We start from the raw sequence: 23868 nt of genomic DNA on the forward strand, positions 1-23868 counted from the left end.
CCGAAATCGAGAGGCTGCTCGAAGAAAGGCCTCGATAAGAGGGTGTCGGGGCCTCGCCTCCGCTAAAGGGTATCCGCAAGCGGCCTTGACCACCCATGTTCTCCAAGTCCTCGGACGTTTTTAAACCAACGCGAACGTAAACGCTCTGGTCGTGCGGTACTTTCCTCCACCGTAGTCGTGTGTTTCCTTCAGCGATAAAGGACTGGCCGGAGAAATCTAACACGCGAAACGGTCGCAAAGCGCAACACCGCGTAAACGCGGCCGCTTTCCTCGCGATTTCCATCCAGCGGACCGATAGAGACGCGAGCTCCGATGGGAATCCGATGAAAATTCTTCCGCTGTACCAAACGTGTCGATTCCGAAGGGATAGATCCGTCCACCCTTCCCAGGGCTCCTCGCCGTTCGCTTTTACCCGGTTACGATTCTGTAAGCGCGGAGTGCGAGAGCGTAGCAATACGCGTGAAAAGTGCAGGAGCGACAGGCTTTTCGCGAGGCGGCGTCGAATCGAGAATTCGGGGGCGATCGCACCGAGATCGTTTGCAAACAAACGGCGTAATATTTATTTTGACAGAGCCGTGGCGTATCGAACACAGCTTGCGCTCGGTCGCGGCTGTTTGCACGAGCTATCTGCTAAGTCATCGGATACGCCGAGAAGGCCCTCGAGACTGCGAGATTCCGCCGATAATATCGCTACTCGAATGTCTACTCGACTCGACTCGTCTCGAATCAATTGCGTCGCGGCGAATAAGACAGATTCCCGACGATAAGCGATACGAGCGCCGCGCGATTCGTCACACGGATGACGCGCAAAATTTGTCGTGACGGAGAGCCGATTGCGCGACAATCGTTCACCGATCGCTATCGATCGCCGCCAGAAACGAAACGCGACAATGTCGGCGTCGCGAAACGAAATCGACTTCTGCGAGTCGATGCCACCGTCTCTCGTGTTCGCGGCCACGGCGCGTTTAATTAAAAAGAGAATTTCACCGGGGAAGATGGAGGGTGCTTCTTGTTAGAGGAACGAGCTGCGACGCTTTGTTATTTACGAAGCGCTCGTCGGACCTTCGTGTCGTAGTTAAGCCTCGTTCTTCCGCGTATATTTTATCGAGAGGAACCTCCACCTCCGATCGAGTGCCCACTCGATTCCCACGAGCCGATATTGCAACGGGTAGACATCGAGACCCCAAGGCGTTCTCGTCGCTCGAGCACCAACTCCCGAGACGGAACTCACCCTCGTCCTCTTTTTTTCTCTCCCTCTCTCTCTCTCTCTCTCTCTCTCTATCTCTCTATCTATCTATCTATCTCTATCTCTATCTCTATCTCTCTCTCTTTCTCTGTTTCTATCGCTTCCAGGCCACCACCAGGTTCCGGTGGTAACGCTGCCAGCCCCTCTGGTTTTCGCACTTTCCTTCTCGCGAAACCCATCCGCCGGCATTACACCCGTTCCGACAATTATCGATGCGACAAGCCGCGCCGCGCCGTGCCGCACCGCGACAAGCTCCCGATACCGGAAAGACCTGTTGACAACCCGTGCGTCAATTTTTATAGGAATGTCTCCTACGTTGTATTAGAAATCTCTTTTTCAATATTCGTTATGCATTAAAAATAAGTCTAGCTAATATAGGCAGAGTAATTGGTACCCCCACAGTGATAGGGTCCCTTAGCCTAGACCCCGAGAGAGTTTTGTCGTCGAACCTTTTTCGCCGGAAGCCTCGCGGACCAGGCGAGGCCACGGGGGAGAGGACGGACGTATCATTTTCGGTAACCTGGAAACCCGGAAACCCGGAAACCCGGAAACCCGGAAGCGTGGGGAGTGCGTGAGCCACTCCCTGAAACGCGACCTCCGTTGACCCGAAACGTATCCGAACCAACTAGAACGGACGCTAAGGAACAGGCGCAGGATCGGGGTTTGATTCTCTGTCTACTCGGCGACGTCATACGGCAAGAGGAAGGGGGAGAGGGAGAGAGGGAAAGAGGGAGAGAGAACGGAGCTAAACGAGCGAAGGAGAAAAGAGGGAGAAGCTGCGTATATCGGTATATAGAAAACCGACCGACCGACCCCATTTACCAGCGCTTTTAGTTTCCACTTTGATCCAAGAGTATTAGCTTCTGGGTATCTCTCCGAAGGATAGAAGAGGAATGCTGGAAAGCTATGACGTCCAAGAGCTTTTCGAGCAAATCAACCGCGGCCATTTAGCTGTTTCTTTTTCCTTTTCAATCCCCGCGTCGAAGGAATTCACCCCTCTTTCATGGGGGACACCGTGTCGCGTCCAGGATTTGCCGTCGATCGGCGTGGCACCGTCGGAGTGGTCGTCGGAGGAATTTGCGGGGGCGAGATTTAAAATGCAGCCGATAGAAGTCGGTCCGGTCCCATTATCTCGTTTAATTACCGATGCCGGCAGGTGTGCATCCGTGCCAACGGTGTTGTTAGAATCGACGACGCGTGCCTGTGTGCCGGCCGAGTTATTTCGGGTGCGCGCGAAGGACGCGCGGCTAGATCACGAAAATACTGTCGTCGGGGTCAAGGCCGTCCATTCAACGTGCACTCGAATCGTTCGAAACAACCGCGGACCGCAGACCGCGAACGACGCGGACAACGCGATCCACAAGTCGTCTCGGACTCGTACGCTCTACGCTCGTTCCGCTCGCCGACAACGCGTCGGTGGATGCTGGCTGAACGAAGAATACTACTAGAAAATTATTGTCGTCCTTTCCGCTTGCTCGGTCATAAGTTGCGATGCAAGAGGGGAAAATATCAACATCGTGCTGATCGGGAGTTGTTCGTGCCGGTCTATCGACGGAACGTACACGCCAAATTGGACGATTCACCGCATAGACGGCTGCACATACCGTTTTGCATTGCAACTTGCGACTGCACGAGCCGAACCAACGACAAGGCGAAGCGTGCGTGTGCAGCGACCTCAGAAATCGCGGCAGCGTCCGATCGCATTCTACAGTGAATTCCCGCTATAAGTCGGTTGCGCGGTTCTGCTGAGAAACGTTTAGACGAAATCTGAGGTTCTCGCCGAACGTTGCAGTCGAAATACGGTAGAAAACAGCGAGAGAGAAAGCGACAAGAATTTTACTGTATCTCTGTACCGGTTCGACGTTATCGGGAGTCGAGAGTCGGCACGATAACGATCCCGCGCGGCCCGATCGGTTAATTAATCGCGATGGCCGGGAACGATAAGCGAACGTGTGCGTCGCGATTATCAAAATAAATAGTGTCGAGCCTTGTTGAGTGGTCGACCGCTTCCGGAAAACTTGCTCGTTTCTTCGTTCCACGTGATCGCGACGTGACAACGCGAACGATCGACGATCCAGACTCGAGACAACGGGGAAATCAATTAATTATCGTGAAATCGCCGAGAGTGGCGCGGCTAGAGGCACGAGGCTCGAGGCTCGTGCGACGCCACAACGTTCGATTCGGTTATCTTTTCGTGCGGTTCCGAAGCGGTGGGAGAGGCTACCGCGGAACGTCTCGAGCCGGAGTCGGAGTCGGAGCCGGAGCCGGAGCCGGGCCGCGTTCGGGGAATTAAAGGCATATTGGATATCCGGCGCACTTCGGATTTCAATAAAACTTCATACGTCGGCCCGCGTCGGTCCCGCGTCTCCGAGCCTCGATTCCTTCCGAACCCGGTCTCCGGAGGCCTTTTAATATACATCCGTTCGCTCGTTCCTTTCATATTTCTTTCAACTCGCGACCCTTTGTACGAATCCTGGTTTCTCTCGACTCGGCTACCCCTATATATCGATTTCTCGTAAACGATGGGAATCGCGGCGCGGTACGAATTTGGTGGGAACGCGCGCACGACTCTTCGCAGACGCTTCACGTTGTTTTTTATCCGCGGCGCGCCGGATGAAATTGCACGGTGCACCATCGCCCAATCTATTTCCCCCCGCGTCCCATCGCGTCAGAAGAAATATCCCAGCCACGGAACGGATCACGATACACAGGATACGCGATATACGCGATATACAGCGCCCGTAGAATTTTCCTAACTCGCGGAAATATGGTTATGGTCCACGGTTCACAGTCCACGGTCTACAATGTACGGCGCGCGAGGACCAAAGGAGGACACGACAATTATGCGGATAATGGAACAGTCTCGTTCCTCCGGTTCCGGCCGACGTTGTCTGCCGCTAACGGGCTGCTCGTTTTTAGAGTAACGCGGATAAACCAGGAGCCACCGAGGAGAAGGAGGAGGTTTTTTTCGAGTGGGTTATTAACCCGGTTTCCCCCCCCCCCTCTCTCTCTTTCTCCCTTGCCTCTTCATTCGTCTCGTTCCGCAGTTTCGTATCACGAGGAATTCGTATCCAAAGCGTCTCACCACCGGTCTTATCCGTTCTCTTCTTTGTCGTCGCGTTTTCCTTTCGTCGGGCGCGAGTGCCTCGTTTGGAAAGGCTTTCGTCGTTTCGCTCGCCCAGTGTAATTTCCATTAAACGTCCACCGGCTAAGGAGGCCGTGAAAAAACGGAATTGTTACCCGGCTATCCAGCGTCCGGTTCGGGACGCGAGAGTCTCCTAGTTGCTCGTGAAACGATCGCGGGCTCGCTCGCTCGGTTTCGGCTCGGCTCGGCCCGGCTCTGCGTCGCGACGCGCTTCGAATTCTTTCTCAGCCAAGTCCGACTGGCACGGCAAGATACCACCGTGTCACGGCCTCGTCGAAGGCCGATCGAGCACCGCTCGCGTTCCGGTCATTCGTTTGCTAAATCGCGCCGTCCACGAAACCTATTGCGACCGTTCGTATCCGAGAAATTCGGCTTCAAAAAGTGCTAATTCTCCGGTCGCGTCGATAGCAGTCCAAGTACAATGAATCCCCGTTGTAAGTCGGTGCGAGCTTAGCGACATTTGCATTTGCATTTGCAGCGTGCACTGTGTATTTCAAATACAACGTTTGGCGAGAACCTCTAAACGTCTCTCGGCAGAACCGCGCAACCGACTTATAGCGGGAATTCACTGTAGCAGCATCAACCACCAAAGCCAAAGCCACGAGAGCACTGTTTCGATAGCCAGGTATCGGTCAATGTTGCGCAAAATGTTCCTCGAGTGGTATTTCATTGGTCGAACCAAATGTATTTTAAGACCAATGTTCTAATTGAACGCAGCGGCAACGGAATCATCGTTGCTCCGCTGATCGACCAACGACGCGGCGACAAGAAAGAAAATCCTAGCGAAAGACGCGTCGAACGATTCGAAGCAGGACGCTGCGCTTGCGACGACGGTGCGTTTCGTTAAAATTCCGCTGGCGAGACGCGTTCGGAAAGCAGAACCGAGACGGGACGCGACTCTCTGGCTTGGATAGACCGGAAGCGTAGCCGAGCGGCGGACTGCTTGCCTTCAGCCCGGCGCGCCGGCACCCTCTGACAGCTTCCGATAAAACTCTTCTCGCTCTCGCGTCCCTTAGCCCGGCCGGAAGTCCGATGTTCGGCGTGTTTTCAAACCGATAATATACGCGCGTTACATTGCGCTGAATACAATGAGCGACAATGCTAGCCCTCGACACGCTTGTGCCAGGTGTCTCGCGATCAGTGTTCGCGTTGCAACCAAACAGTTCGCGAAATGGAAAAACAAGCCGGAAACCTGGAATACGGTTTTACACGGTACGGGGCTATATATATATGCGGGAGAATTGACTCGAGGTACAATAACGAGTATTCTCTAAAATTTGATTCCGGTTTTCCGGTTCAGTTTTTCTCACCGACCATCAAATTTCCTTTCGGTTTTTCGCACTGAGAAATTGTACGTCGAACGAGTACGTATGGGAAACCGAACGCCAGGGTGCGATGTCGAGGTTAATTGAAATATTTACCGATCGACTCGCGTATCCTGGTCCCACGGGAACGCTTCCAAGTCGACCGGAGAATAACTCGATGTAATCTCGACACGCCGCATCCAGTAACCATCGACTACGCTCACTGCTCGAATCACGAACAATTACAGATTTTATGGAACTCGTCTCGTCCATCCCGACGCGACGGTGAACGATCGCGCGGCGATTCCGCGACGATGCCCGCGTTTCGCTGCCGTCATCGTCGCACACCGGCGATGACCCATTTCCTAGAATAGTAACGATCGCTTCCCCGTCCATCTAAATATTTGGAATTTTAAGACCGTCGCGGCGCAGCCGACGCGTCTCGCGAAGCCGATACGCCGCGATTCCACGGCAATCGAATCCGCTTGGGAGCCAGAGAAACGAACCTCGGCTATTAGCCTGGAACACGGCGGAAAATTTTCATTTTTCCTCGGCAGACGTCGAGCAGCTGTCGAAAGAGTCCGTCGGGAATGATCGGGAACAACGTGGTTTCTCGCGACGCGGAACGAGCCGGATATTCGCCGCGCCGCTCGATTTGCGGCCGATAGCGTCCCGCTTCTTTCGTTCGACAAGCTTGTCACGCGTTCATCGGGGAATCGCGGGACTAATTTGTCCGTGGACCGTTCCAACGATTCCTAAACCGATCGCGAACCAGCCTCGATCGACTCCGAAATTAAAGGGTGAACCGCCCCCGGGTGTTGTCTCGAATTTAGCTCGATTAAGTTGACTCGATAGCTGCTCCGTAACCGAATCGATCGCCAACTCAACCACCGTGCCAACGAACACGATTCCGCTCGGACAGCGAGGCGAACTCTTCGGGATAGCTGGACGAAATTATCTTTTCACGGTTTTCGTCTTATATTCGGGGTTTCGAAAGTCCTGGCAATTTCGCGTGGTCCACTCGATGACACGCGACGAGCGGAGGACAGCTCCGATATCGTTTTCATTTCCGTTCTGCGCTTTCTCTCTCGTCGAAACGCCAGAATGCTAATTACTTGCCAACAGCTGTCGAACGACTGCGAGAGACGCCGAAGATGCCGAACAAACTTTTCTCTATACATACAGGATGTCCCATTCGAAGTTTCGCACGCAATTATTCCTCCAAGTTCGAGAACGTTTAACCGGTCGGAAGCCTTGAATGGCAACGAACGCCCTTGAATCACCTTCGAATATCAACATGCTAATGGTCAATGAATCCTCCGGCTCGGAATAATCTACACATTCGCCTAAATGTAAAAAACGTTAGACTGCGGATTTTATGGATTTGTGAGAAAAATAGGTGGGCATAATTTAAATTGGTTGCTATTTTCAGAACTCTTTACCAGGCTCCTGTTGCTCGCAATTCACGCGGAAAACTTTTGAGAAACATACGGTTCTCTGTAAACAAAAGGTCACCTTGAAATCATGGAAGCGCCGTACACCTAGAGAAGATTCGTGACCACCGGTGAGATGCTCGAATGGGATTGCCTGTACACGACTCCCTCGGCCTTGGTTCGTAACATCGTGCACGGTATAAAGTATTAGATCGGCGCGAAAGATTCCTCGTTGCATTCGAATGCGAAATCGGGCACGAACTTTCGCGCTGACCTAATAAATTTTCGCGAACATCGTCGCGAACAACGCTACGAGGAAACGTTCGGAATCACGGAGGCGACAAGATATTTCAAGATGATCGAAATCGGTGGGGAGTAGCCGGTTGTAAATAATCGTCGCGCGAATATTCTGGCCGGGATCCACAGCGTAAAACTCGCGCCCGTGGGCTCCGTGTTCCGGATCCGAGGCACGTACCAGCTGCACGCGACCACGGGGAAAATTGCAGAGAGTTCAGATTGCGCAGGGTCTACCGTACGTTAAATTATGAAACGCGAATCGTTTACTTGTTAACGCTGTCTGCCCCTGCCCCTGCCCCTGCCCCTGCCCCCGCCTCCGACCCGAGAGGAAGCCAAAGCCAGCGGGGCTGCTGCGCGTTGAATAAGGCGGTGAATAGTGCTGGACGCGTTTACATTTTCATTTCGGAGAGAGGGGGCGAAAAAGTGGTTGACTCGGACAAACTGGGTTAGTCGAGGACGATTCCGGTGGGTTATTCCCCTTCGGCTTGGCCCGCGACGAGCGACGAGCGACGAACGACGAACGACGAACAACGAACGACGACGCCGATGGTTCAAACGGTGTCGGCTAACTGGAAGAGCCGACTGCCCGGAGCCATCCCCTCCCCCGTCGCCCCCCTAAATCGTTTTCGACCTTCAAATTTACGCGTTCTTTTCCCGCGGGTCTCGCACTTTGTTCCGTCGCGCTGTGGTCCTAAAGCGACAAAATCTAGCCAGAACCTGAAAAATGGATCCTTTGTTCAAGATACGTCTGTGGAATAACCTAGACGATCTCACGAGACTGTATTAATTCTACAAAACGAATGCTGTCTCTGGAAGTAGGTAGAGCGTTGCGTGGCTCTCTAGAATTGATAATCGTTAAATCGTTAATCGGTGAATGAACTGTTCGAGGTAAAATGTAAAATTGAACGCAGAAACTTATTATCGATACGTGAGTCGACAACGGCGTGGTGGACAAAAAAGGAACTGAAAAGAGAAAAACGTGGCATGCAGGAGCGACCTTTAAAGTTTCACGAGCCAATCTTAATCTCGATGGAAATGAAAACATAATCACGACGGATGCTTATTGATCGCGCGTGCGCGTGCGGTGCTCGTGTTGCAATTACGATTATCTTAACCAAAATAAATGCGACGGTGTTGACTTTTGCACCTACTCGTCTCGAAATCGCATCGAATCTCGCCTAAGCGAAGCGTATCGAGATCGATTCGAACCGTTCGAGATGGTGGTGGGGTGGGGGGAGGCAAGACGACTGCACGATGTGCGTTCCTCTCCTCTAGCGACTAGTTGGTGACACGTGCGGAATAATTGGCCTCCCCCCGCGTAGATCGATCGACGCCCCCTTTCTCTCTCTCTCTCTCTCTCTCTCTCTCTCTCTCTCTCTCTCTCTCACTCTCTCTCTCTCTCTCTCTCTCTCTCTCTCTCTCTCTCTCTCCTCTGCTGTCTCGTTCGAAAACTAGATTAAAAGCTCTCGATAATAGTTTTATTATGCGTCTCTTGACCTTCTCCGAGGCGCGCTTGTATATCAACGTTGAATATCGGGCGAAAAAACCGCTCGAGATAAGCTTGAGATAAGCTTAGATTTCAGATTTCCGATTAGTGGTTGGACAGCGTGATCGAGAGGCACTGATTTTTACTATAAATACCGACCGGCGAATCAGTTTGAAATCACAATACTCGCTGCCACCGCCAACGACGACCCAGACGGATACCGAAATGGTGAAAATCGTGGCATTCCTCGGCCTGTTGGCCCTAGCGGCTGGTAAGTTGTCCGATCGTAAACTACTCGCGTACTTCCGATTGTCGCGGTCTCGGCGAGCACCGTGCGTGAACCGCAAGATGATAGCCAGAGACGGCTCGGAGCATCGTGTTTGCTTGTATAAATTAAAACGTCTCGCCAGTCCGCGCCGCGCAAACTTTTCCGCGAGCAAAGTTTCCGCGCGTTGAATTACTCGAAAAGTAGCTCGCTGGTAGATAATACGCTTAGCGCTCCACTGTCCCCAGTTTGCAGGACTCGCTATCTCATTTAACTGTGCTCTCGCGCCCCATTGTGGACTCGACCGTACCCGGTGGAATAGTCTTCGCGATAGTCTTCGAACAATGCTCGACCGATACGAGTTGCGAGTCTCTCGCAACTCTCTCGAGCTCGAACGAATCTAAGAGTACGAGTACAAGCGGCGCGACGATTCGCTCTCTTCGCTGGTACATCCTAAACTCTGCTCTCCGCGCTGATTCAACGTGGAACGTTTCCACTGTAAAAGTACAGATACACCTATCGTACCAGCCTCACTTTCCATATCTCGGTTTTCAGGGATCCCCGTAGACGAGACGATTGGCTCGATCGATCTGAGGCTTGACGGGCGGATCGTTGGCGGAGTGGCGACGGTGATCGAGCAGGCTCCGTACCAGGTCAGCCTGCAGAGACAGGGTTATCACTTTTGCGGCGGTAGCATAATCGCGAAGAACTGGGTGGTGACCGCCGCCCACTGCACCTCCTACGGTGCCGCGAATATCAAGGTTCGAAGCGGCGCGACCGACGTGAGCAAGGGCTCGTTGCACCGAGTCGAAAAACTGTTCAAACACGAGAATTACCACAGTACCGCATCTGGCATTCCGGTAAACGACATCGCGCTGCTCAAGATAGTCGACTCGGACGCGTTCCAGTTCAACAACCAGCAAAAACCGGTGCCGCTGAACCAGGGCAACTCGGCGGCTCTGGAGGGCAAGACAGCGCTCGTCACCGGCTGGGGAACCACCAATTACGGCACCCCGAAGGTTCTGCAGAAGGTCTACGTGCCCATCGTCGCCAAGACCTCGTGCGACGCCGCCTACAAGAGCATGCAAGGCGTTCCCCACGGCCAAATCTGCGCCGGATACGACGCGGGCGGTAAAGACTCCTGCCAGGGTGATTCCGGTGGCCCTCTGGTCGTCGACGGACGCCTCGCCGGTGTCGTTTCTTGGGGCAAAGGCTGCGGCACACCCAAATACCCCGGAGTCTACACCGACGTCGCCTACTACCGCGAATGGATCCGCAAGAACAGCGGCGTTTAAACGAAACTCCCTGTCGCCTACTCTTGCCTACCGTCGCCTAATGTCTTAGCCACTCGAAAGCGAAGCGACGGTTTGCTTTTCCGAGGGAACGATACTCGAAAACAAACCCGCCGAGGAAGTTGACAAGATGACAGGATCCGCGAGAGAACGCTCGACTTACCGCAAGTCCCGATCGCCCAGGACTTACCGTAAGCCGATTTATCGATACCTCGCAATACCTTTAAGAATAAAGTACGAACCACGAAATTATTTATAAGCGACGCGACAGATGGAAAACCACAGCAACCATTGTAACGCGAGTCGCGCTTAAATAGACACGATATTAAAAATAAAGCTGATCCGTTGTTTTCGATAGAATCGATTCCTCTGTACTCTTTTATCCTCCGAAAGAATTGACCGAACCGCCGCGAGAGTCGAGAGATCAAAAGATGCTGAGAGAAGAAAGAACAGACGGGTGTTGAAATATTAAAGAATTGTCCAAAGCAGACTCGAAGACGTTATCTAGAGAAACGCGCGTTTATAGACGTGGCTGTGATAGTTTTTCTTTTTTTTTTTTTTGTCGATTGTTGGTAGACGGTTCTTAGGTTAGTATGGTACGTGGTATCGACATCGACGTACCTCTCTCGTTCAAGAGTCCATGGTGGTCAATCGATAGAGGTGCTCGTAAACGCGTCAGCCCGTTTATCGATTACGATTTTAACGCGTTAACCCGTTTACCGATCACGATTGCACCGGGAATGTACCCAGAATGATTCGCAAAAGAAATCACGAGCGACTACGACCACTACGATCACAACCACAACGACGCGATTCGTATATACTTATTCTCATTGTAATGTTTTCGACGGGCTACTTCCGGCAACTCGCACAGTAAAATAAAGCAGCATCGAAAGATACGTTTCTTCTTCTTCTTTCCCACCCTCGTACTCCTACCACCCATTAACCCACTTGCTTTGTGCAAGTATAAATACGTGTGATTCACACCGGTACGGGATAAGCCGTGACACGAGACGAGTCCCGGTAGGTAAGGTATAAGAACGACGGCGAGGACGCCGATGGTTCGAACGGTGTCGGCTAACTGGAAGAGCCGACTGCCCGGATCCATCCCCTGCCCCGTCGACCCCCTAAATCGTTTTCGAAATTCAAATTTACGCGTTCTTTTCCCGCGAGTCTGACACTTTGTTCCGTCGCGCAGTGGTCCCAAACCGACAAAATCTGGCCAGAAGCAGAAAAATGGATCCTTTGTTCTAGATACGTCCGTTGTTCGATCGCGAACTCGGATAACGACTCTGTGAAATAACCTAGACGGTCTTACGAGACTGTATTAGTTCTACAAAACGAATGCTGTCTCTGGAAGTAGGTAGAGCGTTGCGTGGCTCTCTAGAATTGTTAATCGTTAAATCGGTAATCGGTGAATGACCTGTCCGAGGTGAAATGTAAAATTGAACGCCGAAATTTATTATCGATATGTGAGTCGACAACGGCGTGGTCGACAGGAAAGGAAATGAAAAGAGAAAAACGTGGCATGCAGGAGCGACCTTTAAAGTTTCACGAGCGAATCTTAATCTCGATGGAAATGAAAACTATAATCACGACGGATGCTTATTATAATATAGTGTCGCAATTACGATTATCTTAATCAAAATAAATGCAACGGTGTTGACTTTTGCACCTACTCGTCTCGAAATCGCATCGAATCTCGCCTACGCGAAGCGTATCGTGATGATTCGAACCGTTCGCGATGGGGGTGGGGGGAGGCAAGACGACTGTACGATGTGCGTTCCTCTCCTCTAGCGACTACTTGGTGACACATGCGGAATAATTGGCCTCCCCCCGCGTAGATCGACTGAAGTACCCTTTCTCTCTCTCTCTCTCTCTCTCTCTCTCTCTCTCTCTCCCCCTCTGCTGTCTCGTTCGAAAACTAGATTAAAAGCTCTCGATAATAGTTTTATTATGCGTCTCTTGACCTTCTCCGAGGCGCGCTTGTATATCAACGTTGAATATCGGACGAAAAAACCGCTCGAGATAAGCTTGAGATAAGCTTAGATTTCAGATTTCCGATTAGTGGTTGGACAGCGTGATCGAGAGGCACTGATTTTTACTATAAATACCGACCGGCGAATCAGTTTGAAATCACAACACTCGCTGCCACCGCCGACGAGAACCCAGACGGATACCGAAATGGTGAAAATCGTGGCATTCCTGGGCCTGTTGGCCCTAGCGGCTGGTAAGTTGTTCGATCGTAAACTACTCGCGAACTTCCGATTGTCGCGGTCTCGGCGAGCACCGTGCGTGAACCGCGAAATTGCGATCATAGCCAGAGACCGCTCGGAACCTCGCGTTTGCTTGTATAAGTTGAAACGTCCCGCCAGTCCGCGCCGAGCCGCGGAAACTTTTCCGCGCGTTGAATTACTCGAAAAGTAGCTCGCCGGTAGATAATACGCTTAGCGCTCCACTATCCCCAGTTTACCAGGACTCGCTATCTCATTTAACTGTGCTCTCGCGCCCCATTGTTGACTCGGCGGTACCCGGCAGAATAGTTTTTGCGATAGTTCGAGTCCGAGAGAGTACCTTCGAACAATGCTCGACCGATACGAGTTGCGAGTCTCTCGCAACTCTCTCGAGCTCCAACGAATCTCGCTAAGAGTACGAGTACAAGCGGCGCGGCGCGGCGGTTCGCTCTCTTCGCTGGTATATCGCAGCTCGGTTCAACCGGTATCCTAAGCTCTACTCGCTGCGCAGCTTCAACGTGGAACGCTTCCACTGTAAAAGTACAGATACACCTATCGTACCAGCCTCGCTTTCCATTTCTCGGTTTTCAGGGATTCCCGTAGACGAGACGATCGAGCCGATCGATCCGAGGATGAACGGGCGGATCGTTGGCGGAGAAGCGACGGTGATCGAGCAGGCTCCGTACCAGGTCAGCCTGCAGAGACAGGGTTATCACTTTTGCGGCGGTAGCATAATCGCGAAGAACTGGGTGCTGACCGCCGGCCACTGCGTCTCCTACGGTGCCGACAATATCAAGGTCCGAAGCGGCGTGACCAACGTGAGCAAGGGCTCGTTGCGCCGAGTGGAGAAAGTGATCGAACACGAGGACAAAGATTTTACCGAATATGGCGTTCCGATAAACGACATCGCGCTGCTCAAGATAGTCGACTCGGACGCGTTCCAGTTCAACGACCAGCAAAAACCGGTGCCGCTGAACCGGGGCAACTCGACGGCTCTGGAGGGCAAGACAGCGCTCCTCACCGGCTGGGGATCCACCGATACCGGCACCCCGAAGATCCTGCAGAAGGTCTACGTGCCCATCGTTGCCAAGGCCGAGTGCGACGCCGCCTACAGCTACGTGGAGCGCATTCCCGACGGCCAAATCTGCGCCGGATACGACGCGGGCGGCAAAGACGCCTGCCAGGGTGATTCCGGTGGCCCTCTGGTCGTCGACGGACTCCTCGCCGGTGTCGTTTCTTGGGGCAGAGGCTGCGGCACACCCAAATACCCCGGAGTCTACACCGACGTCGCCTACTACCGCGAATGGATCCGCAAGAACAGCGGCGTTTAAACGATACTCCCTGTCGCCTACTCTTGCCTACCGTCGCCTAATGTCTTAGCCACTCGAAAGCGAAGCGACGCTTTGCTTTTCCGTGAGAACGATACTCGCAAACAAGCCCGCCGAGCAAGTTAACCAGATGACACGAACCGCATAGGACGCTCGACTTACCGATGCCTCGCAATACCTTTAAGAATAATGTACGAAGCACGAAATTATTTATAAGCGACGCGGCAGATGGAAAACCACGGCAACCATTGTAACGCGAGTCGCGCTTAAATAGACACGATATTAAAGATCCGTTGTTTTCGATAGAATCGATTTCTCTGTACTCTTTTATCCTCCGAAAGTTTGACCGAACCGCCGCGAGAGTCGAGAGATCGATCCGACGCGCGACGCGATCGCGAATCCGGACACGCGTACGCCGCGCTCGAAACTTTCAAGTTTTCCTTTGCCACTTTTCAATCTTTCGAATCAAACTTGTTCTCATTTTACCTTAGGATCTCCATTTTTCAAGTTTACGAAGGATTATTCGTACAGTCGCGAACTAAAATATTGGCGCAGCTTTTAATTATACGACTTGCCGCTCGAAAGGTGTTAACGTTGCGCGTAGTACGAAGAAAAATAAAACTGTGAAAACACTACATAAATTTGAGAATGTCCTTTAGCCGCCCGTTCGGTAAGAAAAGGAGAAAGTCGCGCGACTTTGTTTCAGCGTGGGCATAGCTTTACATTCGTACACGTCCGTGCAATTAGAACCTGGTTTAATAGCTGTGCCAACACTTTTGCTCGCGGCTGTATATTTTATTGTATCGATTCGACGCCAAGGGACAAACGAAGCTGAGAGAAGAAAGAACAGACGGGGGCTGAAATATTAAAGAGTTGTCCAAAGCAGACTCGAAGACGTTATCTAGAGAAACGCGCGTTTATACGAGCGGCTGCGATAGCTTTTCTTTTCTTTTTTTTTTTTTTTTTTGTCGATTGTTGGTAGACAGTTTCTGGGTTAGCATGGTACGTGGTATCGACATCGACGTACCTCTCTCGTTCAAGAGTCCATGGTGGTCAATCGATAGAGGTGCTCGTAAACGCGTCAGCCCGTTTATCGATTACGATCGTAACGCGTTAACCCGTTTACCGATCACGATTGCACCGGGAATGTACCCAGAATGATTCGCGAAGAAACAAGAAACCGTGCGAACTCGTTATCTTGTTGTCCGTTGCAGGTTCGTTGTCCGTCTCGCGACTGGATTGCTTACTCATCGGCAAAGTCTAATCCGTCTGGCCGTGATCCATCGTCGGCAAACGGTAGACAATGTAAAATCGAGAAAGCGTCCGAGGACAACCTTGATTGATTTTTTGTTTTTCACTAATCCCTTACGAAACGTCGATCAACGAGCTTACGCTCGTAATCTCTCGCGTTTCTCTGAATCGTTCAGCTCTTATCGGTGCAGTGCGCTTGGTCCGCGGTATGCCGGCTGCATATCCGATTTTCGTATAAATACTTGCCGAATGGCTGGGAAAAGGCACAACAGTTGATCCAGCTGAAGCAAGATGTACATCCGAACGAGCCTTCTCTCGTTGCTGGCGATCGCCGCAGGTAATATTCGACATCGTTCTTAGAAGATGGAACTCGGTCGTCGTCGGGCCGAGCCACGAATATGCATCGGGTTGTATCGGGTTGTATCGGGTTGCATCGGGACGCGATTCTCCGGAAAAATCCGGTAATTGCCCCGGGTAAACTAATCGCGCCTCTGGTGTTTCCAGCAAACCCGCTCGGGAAATTCCCGTTGTTGAACCCTCTGACTCCGAGCGGACAGATCATAGGCGGCGAGGACGCTAGAATCGAGGAAGTGCCGCATCAGGTGTCGTTGCAGAGCTCCGGCTTCGGGTTTTGCGGAGGCAGCATTATCTCCGAGAATTGGGTGGTCACGGCCGGCCATTGTATGGTCTACCCTGCCGATTGGATCACGGTGAGAGCCGGAACCGCGACCAAGTCGTCCGGCGGTAGTCTGCACAAGGTCGAGAAGGTCATCGTCCACGAGAACTACAACACCAACTGGAATGGCGTCCCGGAGAACGACGTGGCGGTGATGAAAGTGAGCACCCCGTTCAAGCTGGACAAGACCAGGCAAGCGATCAAGATCTTCAAGCAGAACGAGGAGTCCAAGGTCGGAGTCGCAGCGACCGTCACCGGATGGGGCGCCATCAGAGAGGGCGGCGGCACCCACGAGGTTCTCCAGAAGGTGAACGTTCCCATCGTCTCGAAGAAGTCCTGCAACGACGCCTACCAGTCGTACGGCGGTCTCCCTGCTGGACAGATCTGCGCTGCCGTGCCCCAAGGTGGAAAGGACGCCTGCCAAGGTGACTCCGGCGGTCCCCTCACCATCGGCGGTCGTCTCGCCGGTCTCGTCTCGTGGGGATACGGTTGCGCTCGCCCGCGATACCCAGGAGTTCACACGGAAGTGGCCGCCTTCAGCGACTGGATCGTCTCCAAGACCGGAATCAAAGTGTAACGATCTCCGGCTTTTCCACGACTCTCCTCCGCACGGATTCCCTAACGACTACGACCACGACACGATCACAACCACAACGACGCGATTCGTATATACTTATTCTCTTTGTAACGTTTTCGACGGGCTACTTCCGGCAGCTCGCACAATAAAATAAAGCAGCATCGAAAGACACGTTTCTTCTTCTTCTTCTTTACGACCCTCGTACTCCTACCACTCTTTAACCCATTTGCTTCGTTCAAGTATAAATACGAGTGATTCGCACCTGTACGGGATAAGCCGTGACACGAGACGAATCCCGGTAGGTCAGGTATAATTCGTATAGGAATCCGGCGCACTCGAGCTTGCCCCGGCGACATTCGTTTCTATTAGACCCACCACCGACAAATCACAATTAACGCGGCGGCTGGACGCGGGTCGCGGCTCCGCAAAAGTCCCAAAGACACGATTCGAGTCGCGTTTCCGCACAAACTCGGGATCCAACAACCGAACCGGAAACTCTCGAAAGATTCGAGCCGTACAGCTTGAAAACGGTACCCGTTCGAGACGGAAATTGATTCGCTGCTCGCGGAGCGCTCTGCCATGCCGACCCGTTCGATCTCTACTAATGCGTCGACCCGATTGCACGAGACCGAAGTCGGAAACTACGGTAAGTGCAGCTACCTTTCATTAACAGATTGCATCGTATCGCGAAGGCGACACGGATACGGATACGGGGACAAAGACGGAGACGGAGACGGAGACGGAGACGGAGACGGAGACGGAGACGGAGACGGAGACGGAGACGGAGACGGAGACGGAGACGGAGACGGAAACGGAAACGGAAACGGAAACGGAAACGGACGTGGAATTCTGGACATGTCGCGAGCCGCTCGTTGGGAATCCGTAACAGAATCACGAATTTCGATTCGATAGCCGAGTTTCCCGACGTTTCCTCGCGAGGCGAGATGCACACCAAGGCCGTGCAATTAGCGGTTGATTTACATACATTACCCGCGTGAAAATGCTCTGCCAAAGCGACGTGCCCCGCTGCCAAATCAGAAAACGCGGTGCGCGACCGCGATCTATTAGTTTTGAACCGCCGCACCTCGGCCACCACAATTTCGAGACGCTCGACCGCGGACAGGAGAAACTCGGCTAGTAGACTCGGAGAGCCAACCTAATCGTCCCGAGAAACGAGTTCTAGTTTTATATGGGTTAAAGACGCGACACACGGCCGAGCTTTATGGCGATGATTTGCCGAGGAGAAACGGGATCGGTGCCAAACGTGATTTCTTCCTCCCATACAAGCGGTGCGCGGTGCACGGTGTGCCCGCATCAGGCTACGGTTATACCGAACAACGCGTATTCGGACGACCAACTCCAGTTGTTATTTCAATGATTTACCATAACTTCTTACCTTCGTGTAAGCCAGTTTTTTGTACCAAAGAAACGCGTATTCGAAAATTTCAATGTTTCTCACGAGATTCTCCGATTCCATGTAAAATGTAGAATAAATAAATGTAAATAAAGAATGGTACTCGCTATTTTGTAGATTTTTGTTTCGATTGTTTCGAGCTTCGCGCCGCACCGCGCCGGTATGTCTCCACCGAGAATCGATCGAATCGGGAATCGGGCAAGTATCCTTTGCGGATCTTGTCTCGTCTTTTATGGTAAACGACGAGTAAGCATGTATACGAGCGCAGCTGTATCGCTGGACCCCGTTGGACCTCGGCCAACGAGCACGGAATCGCCGCCACTTTGCTCCGAACCCTTTGTTTCCTCTCGCGCGCGGGTCACCGAAAATCTCCGCGTCGATTCGCGTTTGGATCGCGGTTTGCCGGCCATCATCGATCGGCCGGAGTTCGACGAACGCGAACAACCACGCGTACCGGCAAGGACCAGTCGATAAATTATTTTTAGAACGTCCGGTTAGCCGGCGTGGAACCAACGATCGGAACCGGGCAAACGGGGACGATCCGATCGAGGTCGATCACGACCGTGTCCCCAAGAGGAAACTATCGCTTTACCTTGATCGGTGTCCTTCGAGTATGTATTTCCGCGGCCTCGAAGGAGTCGCGACCACGAGCATCCTCTTACCGATCCATCCAAGTTCTCTTCGTTCGAACGAAACGCACGATCAACGAAATATGCACGAAGTTGCTCCAGGTTGTTGCGATTTCGGGTCGCTGCCGTGCGCGCTGCGCCGCATCGAGCGAGTAACCCTATTCGCCGATGGGTGTACAACAATTTATAGCCGCGCGCGCTCTTTCAATCGATATTTATAGAAGATTCTCGATATTTATAGAGCCGATTGACCTGATATTTATAAAGCCGATGCGAGAGCTTGACATTTAAAAAAAAAGGAACGGTGTTCTTGGGAGAGAGAAAAGGGTGACCCGCTCCCGCGTACCGTTCCGTGGTGTCCCGAGTAGAACCGAGTAGTCGCGGGCGAATCGACTGTTCGCGTTCATCGGCAATTTCCGGACTGCTCTTCCGAAAGGGAGCATCGAGTAATTTTGACCGGCGAAAAAGGACGGGACCACGGAGACGCCATTTCGATCCTCAGTGCGCACACAGGTTGTTCGGTTCGATGCCAGGGTTAACGAGTCGAAGAATCCCACGGATCCCGCGGATCCCGCGAAAGGAGTTTCACTCGAGGATTGGTGCGGCGTGGCGTGACGCATGGCGAGACGAGGCGGTGGTTGCACGCAACGCGTAAACAGCCGGAGGAACGTTTCTCGGTCGCTGGGTCTACTGGTTTCGAGGTGAATCGCGGAGAGAAACGCGGAGCAATATACACAGAGAGAAACGCGGCGGAAGCTGCTGGCAGAGCAAACGGCGGTCACCGAGAGAGCGCGTGACCTTTTGACCCCGCCGCCGCTTACGCACGCGTGCCAACCCCCGATCGAACCACTTTCCTCGGAATATTCCCATTAACCGTTTGCGGTCCACCGCCGAGTCGGCCTTTATTCACAATATACTTTATCGCGTTTAGCGTTCGGGGTTACCGTGCAAAGGGGACGCGCAACTCGGCACGCGTAAACAGCTTATCGCCTGCCGACGCCTTGGTCGAACCTTCGGTTACATTCCATATTGTCGCGTGTATCGCAACGCTGCGTCTTATTGGTATAATTGAGACTATTTTGCATGTTCGCTCGCTCTTTGCCTTGCCAGCGCTCCGAATTACCCACGGGAACAATCGTTTCCGGCACACGACGTCGGAGAAAGAGGCGGAGGGCTGTCCATCTTGCTGTTTCTCCGCGTCGAGTGCTCTCCGTAGGCGTGGCTTTGTTTCGTCTCGGACTTGGACGCAGCCGGGACAGTAGCCCGAAGGGGAATATCTTTGCCCTGTGGCCGGACCAGAGTATATTCTCCTAAAACAGCGCTGTTCGGCAAACCTTGTACCGATCAGCCGATGCTCGTTCTATTTCACCGAGTCTCGATAAATCGGCCAGTAACGGTAACGCGTGCGACGGACACGTGCAACGTTGTTCAAAAAGGCGTGGTATGTTACTCACCGATTGGTCAAGTAAAATACGCTGCCCCTACGGGTGGTAACCGAACATCGGTTCAGCCTTAAAAGTATAGCTCCGAGGATTCTTGCCCCTATCGGATAGCGTCCCGATCGGACGTAGCTCGTCGGAACAGACCCAAAGGGGAATACCTCTGCCTGTGGTCAGCCTTCGCTGCGGTAGAGTTCGAAGGACCCATCCTTGTTTCGTACAGACTGCTCGAAATGGGCGTGGTTTCGTCCAGGGCCAAGCTAGCGCCCTACAGGGCAATCCCGTGACCGATCCAACCGGATACCGGAAAAAGTATAGAGCTAGCCCGCCGCGTCCGACCGAAATGGATTCGGGCAGTCGAGACTGGCGAGGGATAGAGAATACGCGCGTGAAAGCTATCGACCGTTCACTGGTTTCTGTCGACCAACGGATTAATCGACTTTCCGGCTCCCGAGAGCGGATCGTTTTCTCGTATCGTCGGCAATGCGGCGGCAATCTGTCCGTGACGTCGTGCCGCCGCGTGGATAAAATCGTGACGACGCCGACGACGACGACGGATATGCATAAATGAATATGCATCGAGGCGAGAACATCTCTGAAAATTTAATTAACTGCGCACACGTGCTCAACAACACCGAAGAAACACCGATGCTCTCGAGGATGCTCCCTACGCCCTTCGATCGCGGTTCCACCGAATGGACTTCCGTCCGGTTGAAAATAAAGCGAGCCATTTTTAACCGCGAACCTCGTTACAGGTCGCGGACGAGCGGTACCGCGGCTGAACGAAACGCGAGATGGTCCACGAAAAAGAAAAAAATGAAAACGAGGAAAACCGTTATCGGCATATCGGATTGTTTACGATCGGACGCGTCGCGGACGGGGCGGGGGCGGGGGCGGGGGCGGGCGCGGTCGATCGCCTTTCAATTCATTTCCTCCGGCGCTCGAAGCAGCCAAGCAGCTTCCGATTGCAGCCGCGATGCCGTCTAATTGCAATCCCCTCTATTCGCTCCCACCCTTTCTCTTCTCCGTCGCAGAGGCCGAACAATATTATTCCTAGTTGCGCTTTGTTTCCGACTGCATTCGCCCCGATAAAGAGCGCGAGCAACGCAAACCCGGCTCGATCGAACCGGCGATCGCAAAGAGAAACCGCAGATTCTTATCATCGTCGCAACGGCGACAAAAGTCGCTGCGTTTTCACACCGTCGAACAACGCTGCACCGTTTACCCCGATTCCCTTCGGAAGAGCTTTTGCTACGAGCAGGTACGCTCGGAATACGAACTTTGCAGAAAAGCGCGAATAACCGTTGGCTCGGCCGTTATTTTTAGCAACGAATCGTCGCATTACGCTGCACTCTGGCCACTACGATCTTTCTCTGGCAATCAACCCTTGCGTTTCCACCCGGAATTTTCCGCGTTGGTTACTACTCCCCGGCCCGAAATATCGTTAGCCTAAATTCAAACATTCGCCGATGCATAAAGCAACGCGGCTCGTTCGCGCTGGAACGTTCCTGCATTTCAAATATAAAAAAGTTCGCGATGTCTATCCAACGACCGGTCCGTGAATCCTTATGAAAATCCCCAAAATTTCGTCCGCGATCACTGTAGAGCCAACAAGCTCGGAACATCCGATAATAGCCTGCGAATGCACAAGGTTGGGCCATTCGAAATGCGTCGAGATGGAAAATGTAACGATTTGTAAAAAAAAAAGTAAATACCTAGGTAGCAATCAGAGGGGTATTCAGGTTTAAACTTACACGAGCTTTTCAACGAGCAAATTAACCCATTTGCATCAACGTATACGTATATACGCTATTTGCCTGGTTACTCACCACCAGAGGAGATTCTGTAAATTATCTACGAAGACACAATTGGTGCGTATTGCCGTCTTTATTACCGGCATGGCAGTACGCTTGTATTCCGTGTGAAACGATTCCACTTAAATACGATAGAAACAAATCTGCCGATGCGAACGGGTTAAGGCGAAGCGTACTTGTTTCGCCGCAAAGTCGAAAACGAATACATAACAAGTAGTCGGTTAGTAAGGTAAGGGTCGAAGCAATCGATTTCGGGAACGCGTCGGCGTCGACCGCTCGTAAATTGTTCGACTCGATCGAAACGGTTTCTCTCGCTCGCGATCGAATCTCGTGCTAGTCGTGGGACAATCGCAACGGCTCGAGAACTTGCTCGGACGATCCTTGGACCGTTGGACCGTTGGACGAAACCAAGATCCGGCAGCGATTCAAAATGCCTCCGCGGCGTTCGATCGTCCCGCTCGATAAATATCGATTCAAGATGGCCGGTGAACGAGAGGGAAGCAGCGCCGAGGGCCGCAAGATTTCTTTCGAAGGACGAAAATTCGATTCGTCAGGCGTCGCGCCAATGACGTTCCGCGGAAAAGAGAGAGAGGGAGGGAACAAGAGGAACTATTTTCGTTTCGACTGCTTCGCGTAGTCGTTTTCGCGTTCGATTCGCTCCTCTTGTTCCCACCGTGTTCGGGCAGCCTAACTCGAGAGCCTGGGCTCTCGACGAACAACCGACCAGTATCGAGAATCGAGGAAAACTCGGTCCAGCGAGATCTAGAATCTGCTAGCAGGCTCCCGAGAGAGCTTTCGTTGGATCTCGACCCTGATCGACCGGCTCGAGCGAAAAGGGTCCTCGGCCATCGGTAAAGATAGACGCGACGAATCCGTCCTCCGAAAACTCGGGGTTATATCACTCATGGTCGCGTATCTGGCATTGAATCAAGTCGACTCACCGAGACGATGCACTCCGCCGTATTGTCCGGGATCGTCGATCGCTGGTACCGTTGTTTTTCTCCTCGACCAACCGACCCTCTCCGCTCTTCTTCGCTCTTGTCCGCCAAACAAGAGATACAAACTCGCACTGTCTCGGAGAGGCGCGATGATTGACGCGACCAGGATCGAAGCACACGAGCAAACGCCACGAAACAGATTCAAATATTTTTGCTGTACGCGTTACGCGATCTTCGAATCGGCGAGGCACGAGAGGAAAAATTCAAAGACGAATCCGTTACCCGCACCCGAAATCGTACCCGTAATTCGTAACCCGTACCTGTTACCCGTATCCTTCCTCGTACCTGTACCTGTACCCGTACCCTTACACGTACCCGTACCCGTACCCGTACCCGTACCCGTCACCCGTACCCGTACCCGTACCCGTAACCGTACCCGTACCCGTACCCGTAACCGTACCCGTAACCGTACCCGTAACCGTATCCGTAACCGTAACCGTAACCGTAACCGTGCGCGACAAGTTTCACACTGAGGGTTGTTTCGGCGCGACTCGCCGCGTCGCTACCGCACCGCCACCCCTCGACCAACCGGCAAGGCTCGCTTGCTTCTCCTTTCTCGTTTCTCGTTTCTCGTTTCGAGCTTCGAGCTTCTCGCTTCGAGCTTCTCGTTTCTCGCTCCTACCGACCAGCCTAACCACCGAATCGCCGGTCTTCCGTTCTCTCCATTGTTTTCAAAACCGATTGGCCCGACGCGCCCTTCCTACACTTTCTACCCTTCCTACGTTTCCATCCCGGCTTATCCCAACACTGAAATTCGAAACAATCCTGTCCACCGCCGGAAAAAGCTTTATACCGTTTCTCTATCAACGATAAGCTCCAGTCGAATTTCTTCTACGACACCGACCCCTCGAACAACAGCTGTCCCATGTTTTCTTCACCAGCGACGCGTTATATCGTTAACACTTCAATTATGTATAATTCGACTCAACAGGTTCTTCGAATCTGTTGGCAGTAAAGTATGATATTCGGTGACATTCGTGTTCTATTAATCGTCGATGACGGTCACACTTTGCTTTTAAACTTTTCCAAATGGTCCCATT

The 23868-nt window shown here is 52.5% G+C and overlaps 4 protein-coding genes across 14 annotated transcripts in view; 3 read left to right on the top strand and 1 right to left on the bottom strand.

The window, feature by feature from the left end:
- The window catches only part of Phcl-1 (pH-sensitive chloride channel 1), a 59097-nt gene extending 35929 nt beyond the window's left edge, over nucleotides 1–23168 (bottom strand). For all 11 annotated transcript variants that reach the window (XM_076795329.1, XM_076795328.1, XM_076795327.1 and 8 more), the window contains exon 1: nucleotides 22772–23168. The gene's annotated coding sequence lies outside the window, so the exon portion shown is untranslated. The remainder of the gene's footprint in view (nucleotides 1–22771) is intronic.
- LOC143358302 (trypsin delta-like) lies at nucleotides 9031–11367 on the top strand. Its single transcript, XM_076795341.1, has 2 exons — nucleotides 9031–9182; nucleotides 9732–11367. The coding sequence occupies exons 1-2, from the start codon at nucleotides 9137–9139 to the stop codon at nucleotides 10469–10471; spliced, it is 786 nt and encodes a 261-aa protein (XP_076651456.1). The 5' UTR covers nucleotides 9031–9136; the 3' UTR covers nucleotides 10472–11367.
- Nucleotides 12553–14331, top strand: LOC143358303 (trypsin alpha-like). The gene is made up of 2 exons (XM_076795342.1): nucleotides 12553–12698; nucleotides 13294–14331. Exons 1-2 carry the CDS (start codon nucleotides 12653–12655, stop codon nucleotides 14031–14033), a joined length of 786 nt encoding a protein of 261 aa, XP_076651457.1. The 5' UTR covers nucleotides 12553–12652; the 3' UTR covers nucleotides 14034–14331.
- On the top strand, nucleotides 14744–16704 carry LOC143358301 (trypsin-1). Its single transcript, XM_076795340.1, has 2 exons — nucleotides 14744–15618; nucleotides 15786–16704. The coding sequence occupies exons 1-2, from the start codon at nucleotides 15573–15575 to the stop codon at nucleotides 16532–16534; spliced, it is 795 nt and encodes a 264-aa protein (XP_076651455.1). The 5' UTR covers nucleotides 14744–15572; the 3' UTR covers nucleotides 16535–16704.
- Nucleotides 23169–23868: the final 700 nt, after the last annotated feature.

The sequence above is a fragment of the Halictus rubicundus genome, chromosome 10, assembly GCF_050948215.1.
Source record: "Halictus rubicundus isolate RS-2024b chromosome 10, iyHalRubi1_principal, whole genome shotgun sequence".
Taxonomy (NCBI): domain Eukaryota; kingdom Metazoa; phylum Arthropoda; class Insecta; order Hymenoptera; family Halictidae; genus Halictus; species Halictus rubicundus.